The sequence below is a fragment of the Microtus ochrogaster genome, unplaced genomic scaffold, assembly GCF_000317375.1.
Source record: "Microtus ochrogaster isolate Prairie Vole_2 unplaced genomic scaffold, MicOch1.0 UNK78, whole genome shotgun sequence".
NCBI classification, from domain to species: domain Eukaryota; kingdom Metazoa; phylum Chordata; class Mammalia; order Rodentia; family Cricetidae; genus Microtus; species Microtus ochrogaster.
The window spans coordinates 1,216,411-1,223,547 of NW_004949176.1; the positions used below are offsets into that span (position 1 = coordinate 1,216,411).

The window sequence follows — 7,137 nt, forward strand, 5'->3', positions numbered from 1 at the left end:
TGGGAATTAAATCCTGTACTCAGACAACAGGTACACTACTGGGAATTAAATCCTGTACTCAGACAATAGGTACACTCTACCACTGAGTTAAAATCCTCAGTCTAAAGATCTATTTTAATTAAAAAATTTACCTATTTCTAAATCAGATAGTCACTTTTAATTGCCAGAAGATATGTATTTGTTCTAAAGAATTGTATGTTATACAAATGACCACTATAACTATGACCAGGTTCTTTTAAATTAAATGTGCAGTTTTGGATAGGGAAAAGTCTGTGATAATTCATGGTATAGGAACAGTGTTTCTAACTAATGAATTCCATGTAGCTTTTCCAGCTAGTCTCCTACCTTCTTAAACTTATATCATCATGCTCCTGCAAAAGAGTGGTCGGGTGGAGGACACATTTCCCACTGTCAATTTCTACCCGTATATCAAGTTCAAAGTCAATATTTCTCTCAGTAGCTGTGCCACTAAGACTTCGGTTGACTGGTGTTGTAGGCCAGCGTTCAGTAAGAAGTTGATGAACAGCAGCAAAGCCTGTGGCTTTCTTCCGAGAGGTATGTCTGCAGAAAACAAGGAATTGTTCCTTATAGCAAACTGAAGTCTTCCTAATGAGCTATTTTCCAATGTAATGTGAGTAATAGTATGCAAAGAAATTTTATTATTTTATAAAATAATAGAAATTATTCAACTAGTTAATCCTAACAAGTTTTTTTCCAGGTTTAATGTAGTTGCAATTATGAACTGACCATTTCTGCTAGTAGATGCTAGGAGATGAAGACATAGGCATAAACACAACCATTAATGAGTGTGAACACCAGTGTACGAACTATACTCTCTGGAAGAGGTCTCATTTCCACAAATTGCAAAATCTAAATGCTGGCTTCCTGTTTTTATTTAAAGACAGAAGGATAGGGAAAGAAAGAGAAGAAAAATGCAAAGGTCTTCGACATGTGATGGAGCTGAACACCACACACAAGGGTGATGACATTGATCCTGATGTTGCTCCACAAATTCATTCATGCTGTTAGCACAGCACTCAGGAGGCTGCCAGACTGACTACACAGCAGGAACTTATCCCTAAGAAGAAAAAGTAAAACAAAACAACCCCCAAAACCCTCCAACTAAAGACTTAAATATAAGACCTATTATGGTAAAACTCCTTGGAGGAAACAAAGGAAAAATTTCTATGACACTGATCTTGACAATGATTTCATAGATACCACAATTTTGAAAGCACAAGAAAATAAAAGAAAAAACAGACAAAATTGGATCAAACCAAATAAGTTCTGTGTCTCCAGAGCAAAGGAAATAATCAGCAGAGTAAAAGGCAGCATATGAACTAAGACAAGAGGTTAATTTCTAAAATACATAAGAAACTCATAGAGATAAACAGAAAAAAAGAAAAACCCAAAACCCAATTATAAAAAGAACTTATAGCCAGACTAAGCCCAGCACTTGGGAGGCAGAGGCAGGTGGAGTTCAAGGCCAGCCTGGTCTTGTATGAGTGAGTTCCAGGACAGCCAGGGCTGACAGAGAAACCTTTTTCTTTTGGGCCACCAACCAGCTCTCAAGTGACACAGAGGATTGTCTTTAGTTTTGAATGCTCAGCCCAGCTAAGGCACAATTCTGGCTAGGTCTTTTAAGTTAAAATAACCTGTTTCTCTTTATCTAGCTTTTGCCTCAGGGCTTATTACCTTTCTTACTTCTGTATACTTTCACTGCTTCTCTCTGGCTGGCTGGTTAGCATCGGCCTGGCTTCTTGCCCAGGGTGTGTCCCTCATTCGTTCCTTCTCCTTTTCTCACTCCTTACTCTCTTCCACAGATTTCTCCTCCCATTTATTCTCTCTGCCTGCCAGTCCCACCCATCCTTTCTCCTGTCTGGCTACGGGCCATTCAGCTCTGTATTAGACCAATCAGGTGCCTTAGGTAAGAAAGGTGAAACAAATACAACACATTATTACATAATTAAACAAAACAAATGCAGCATAAACAAAAGTTACACACCTTTACACAGTTAAAAGTAGTATTCTGCAGCATAAACAAATGCAACACATATTTGCCCAGTTAAAATATTATTCCACACCAACCCTGTCCCAAAAACCAAAAAAGAGCAGTCTGGGTTCCCTGCCCTGTGGGAAGTCCAAGGTCCTCCCTGCTCTATCCAGGTCTAGGAAGGTGAGGATCCAAACAGACTAGGTCCCCACAAAGCCAGTAATAATAATAATAATAATAATAATATAATAACAACAACAACAACAACAATATCATCACAAGTTTAAAAAAAAAACAAAACAAAAAAGAGAAAGAAAAGAAAAAGAGCTTACAGTTTAAATAGACACTTCCAAGAAGGCTTTAGAGGTGGGTAGATTTTTAAAGGCCCTTCTAGTTCTTCACGAGGGCACATTCTCAGTTAAGGCTTCACACACATATGCCTTTTATTTCATCGACACTATCTCATCTCATTTCTTTCAAGAATGACTGGAAATCCTTATCCACTGCTACATATTTCCCTTTACTATTTATTATTTTTCTCAACTATATGTTTCTTTTTATTTTTATTAAACCCAGGAGAAATATTGCTTTTTTCTTTATTAAACCTATAACCATATCTCTATCTCCATTTTACTGACAGGTATTATCATGGAGAAATAATTTAAATAAATCCATTTAAATTTTGAAGAAAATAGTGCCATATAAAATTAAGTAACATTAGAAAATTATGGATATGAATTTTAGAATTACTCAAAAATTAATACTTTTTAAATTTGTTGTTGTTCAGACTTTATATTTTTGAGACAAAGTCAAATATAGCCCAGGTTGGAGTAGGGCTTGTTATGTAGTCTAGGAGGATCTTAACTCCTGATTCCACTGCTGGGATTACAGGCATGTGACATCATGCTTGGCTCGTTAAATATTAGGCTAGATAAAATGCCTTAGGTTTATGTCTAGATTCTGATACCGCCTGAAGATCTTAAAATAAAAGGTTACTCACGAGGGCTTCCTATAAATATAGAATCTTTCCCTCTCACGGTCTTCATCTTTTTCATCCTTTTCAGAGTCTTCACTGGTAGAAGACATACTGTCATCCCGTCGTCCATCTTCAGATTGGAAAGGGACATTTGGTGAAAAGCTTCCTGTGGTTTTGGGAGAGCTGAACACCGAGCATGATCCTTCACTGTTTGATGAGTAATGTGATGGACCTTCAATAGTTACTGACAAAAGATCCAGTTCTGTCTCCTCTGGAAACTGTGTATAAAAATGGTAAATACAAATCAGATTTTTTTTTCAAACTCTCTCTCAATTAAAAAGAGAAAAACTAAAAATATGAAAGATTAAGTGTAAACATTTAGACTCTCTGAGTTGAATTTCCTCATTGTGAACTGAAAGGAAGGGCAGGCTCAGGGACATATATGAAATGGGAGAAAGGACAACCACAGAGCCACCACTGACACCTGAAAGTCACAGCGTCATTTTACTTTAGAGGAACATAAAAGATCACACTTTAATCAGTTCACACTGAGCAGAAGCAGATTATGAGGAAAGAAAAAGAAATCGACCATAAATCAGAATGGAAGAAGAGCCCATGATGAGCAGTGACTGTGAGTGCAGATATGTCCTAGAGAAGTTGCTGTGGACAAATCTCTAAAATGAAACCTTCATAAATTGATGGAAGATATGTAAACATCTGAATAATAAAACATGTATCAACTACTCAAACCTAGCAATGCTGTATTTTAAAAGCAAATAACTTGTTTAAATACTGTACCTCTAGTTTGGGATTTTACTGGAGGCCACAGTTTTAAAGTGTCCAAAACGCCAGCAAAACTTGCTCTGAGCTGATTTCAGTTTCCCAGCTAATACTGCTCTAGTGCCATCTAAACCTGATTAGTCCCAATAAAGTGCAACTAGCAAGGTAATGTAATTTATTATTAAAAAGTAGATGCTACTGTAAGATTCATAGTAAAATCAAAACATAAAACATTTGTAGAAATCAGGTGTTCTTCACTTAAAATATAAAGGTGTTATTGAGTAAATAAACAGATAATTTTAGGACATCTTTCAATTTTTAAAGTTGATAAATTTCTCTAGGCAATTACCTATTTGCTTGATATTTATTTTATATAAAATCATACCTTCATAATCTATTATCTAATATCTAATCTCATGTTATCTAATTTAAGATTTTTTATATATAAATGGGGTATATTATTATTTAAAAATAGGACATAAATTACCTTCAGTTATTTTTACATTTAATTGTGTGTGCTGCAGGTGGGGTAGGGTGGGTGGTAGCACACGTGTGCCATTGTAAAGTTTTTGTCAAACTTATATATCATACATTTTTTTTTAAAAAAATATTAAGCAGGATGGTGGGGGCGCACACCTTTAATCGCAGCATGTGGGAACCAGAGGCAGGCGAATCTGTGAGTTTGAGGCCAGCTTCAGGATAACCAGGAATACATAAGAAACCCTATCTTGAAAAACAAAACAAAACAAAACAGTGTGAAAAGTATTTTCTTTTATGGATATATGTATGTGTCTAAGCACATGGATGTGCATAACATGTGCGCAAAGAATAAAGAGGTCAGAAGAGGATATCAGATTTTCTGGAACTGGGGTTATAGGTGGTTGTAAGACGCCATGTGGGTGCTTGGAACTGAACCCAGGTCTTCTAAAAGAGCAGCAAGTGCTCTTACCTGCTAAGCCATGTGCTCAGACCTTGTATTACATTCTAATTGCTTTGAGATCAAAAATTATGAGATGCATGTTGAGACTCAAGTCTGAAAAAGTAAAGACAAGGAAACATATTTGGAGTGATTGCCAATTTTCTTTTGTAAAACTGAAATTTGAAAAAAAAATTCTAGGCAAGATTAAATGTCTGGTGTTGCACATGGGATAATGTGTGTGTGTTGTACAGATGTATATAACATTAGTAATTAGTTTAATGACACATTCAGAAAAAAATTGACTTAAAATGTTAAGTATTATGTAGCACATTTTCACACTGTTCTGAATACAGTGACAATTTTTTAAATGATTCTTTTCATTTTTTTTAATATTTTGGTTCTAGGGATAAAAATCAGGGTTTTATGCATGATGGCAACTATTCTACTAGTGAATAATATCTCTTGTCCTGTTTTTGTTTAAAGACTAAATTGCCCAGGCTGAGAACAGAAGCAACAACACATGACTGTATTCTGAGCATTTGGAAGCAAAGGCCATCTTCAGTGACACAGTGAGCTTACAGTCAGTGTAGGCTAGATGAAACCCTGCCTCAAAAACTGAAACAAAAGTAAGTCATTCATGCTGGGTTTGCACTTTCTGTTTTGTCAAGGAGCTGAAATTACAGGCATGTGTTGTCACACTCAGCTCTAAATATAACATTTAATAAATACTAGTGCATCACAGTGACTTAAAAGAACTGGTAGTCAATGATCAATCAATTTTCTATTTGGAGTTAGATTTGACTTGAATTTGAAGCACTTAACAAAGATTGCTGATTTTAAAATGACTCACTTTGTAGTTAAATGCAAGGAAAAAAGATTGATTTCAGGATTAACAAATTGATAGTAAATGATTTAGTAAACTTCGGCTTTAGAGCTTAAAATCTGGTTCAGTTGATATAATAATCTGATTAAAGTTTATTAATTTGAAGGTCAGGTAAAATTAAACTATAAGTAAATGTAAAACCAAAATGGGGTATTATGAAATAAACATAACAAAAAGAATTCCAACAATCTTAACTCTTTACATAAAGTAATTCTGAAGCTTCAGCTTAGCTTGAAAAGACATTTTAAAAGAAATTCAGGGCATTAATTAGTTTTAAAGTAAAATTTTATGTTGTTTTCATAAGTACCTGAAAGTACCCTTCCCCTGGAGAGCTGGGCTGTGGTGAACTTCCCCACACTGTATTTTTCAACTTAATTAAAATAATAAGAAAAGAAAATAAAACTCATGAAAAATAAAGACAACATAAACAAATATTCCCCAAATAAACATTTTCACATGAATTTTGAAGTGCTATAGTGTATAGCTCTGAAGTTGGCATTTCTTCTAGTGTCTACTAGAATTAGAATTATGAACTTAATACTTAATACTTAATACATAAATGAGTATGTATTTCACATTAATAACAGTGTAAAAGACACAAATTATTTAATGTAGATCCTCACTATGAAAACTGCTCAACAAAACAACTCCATGTAAAAGCAAGCAGCTATGGGATTTTTACTCTACACACACTTGCTCATCTGCAGTGCAGCTGTTGTAGGCAGCGTCTGCTTGCTGGTGGTGCAGATACTTCACCTATGACAACTTTCACTTTCACCATAGGCAACAATTCATATTTTTAAATTTATTCTTAAATTTCATTTCATTTTTTAAACTACTAAGCAACACAAATCTCTAACAAGTACTGTCACTCTTACTGTATCCTGGATGTTAAAAGTTACTCTGGGTCCAGGAGATGCCGCATCCACACGGATTTCTGGAAGCTCATCAGTTTCTCCTATTCGAGAACTATAAGTAATAAAATAGTTATAAAATAAGCATAAATATATAACACAAATATAAAACACCAATAGTCTCATTTAAAAACTCATGACTTTATAGAAGTCTTATTAATGACATTAACATTCTATGTCTAAATATTGACCTTATCAGATGATTTAATTTTTGGAATCCCATACATTAGCCTTCAACAAGTGAAAAAGCCTCGATGTTTCTTTCAATTAACTTTACATTGTCTAAAACTAAACCATATAAAAAGGATTTATGCTTTTTATTTTTATTTTTTGGAGATAGGGTCTCCTATGTCCCAGGCTAGCCTCGAAACCACTGTGTAGCTGAGAGAAAATGCTCTTGAACTTTTGATCCCCTTGCCCGTCTGAAGAGCTACCATTACAGGCATGAACCACTCAATTTATGTAGTACTAGGAATTGAACTCAGGATTTCATATATGCCTGGCAAGTACTCTACCAACTCAGCTACAACCCACCTTAGAAATTTCTACATCTTATTTTTATAGTGCTGACTTAATACTAAAAGAGTTTTGTTTTGGTTTTTTTTTTTTTTTTTTTTTTTTGGTTTTTCGAGACAGGGTTTGAATTGGTCATGGTCTATCTTCTTTCATCAA

General features: G+C 34.7%; 1 protein-coding gene across 1 annotated transcript in view; it reads right to left on the reverse strand.

Annotated features, from left to right (window-relative positions):
• The window catches only part of Kiaa1109 (KIAA1109 ortholog), a 207,895-nt gene that overhangs the window by 31,638 nt on the left and 169,120 nt on the right, over positions 1-7,137 (reverse strand). Inside the window, exons 65-67 of the mRNA XM_005370400.3 lie at positions 6,430-6,520; positions 2,994-3,247; positions 346-561 (exon numbers count right to left, since the gene is read on the reverse strand). Coding sequence (XP_005370457.1) covers positions 346-561; positions 2,994-3,247; positions 6,430-6,520 — 561 coding nt within the window. The remainder of the gene's footprint in view (positions 1-345; positions 562-2,993; positions 3,248-6,429; positions 6,521-7,137) is intronic.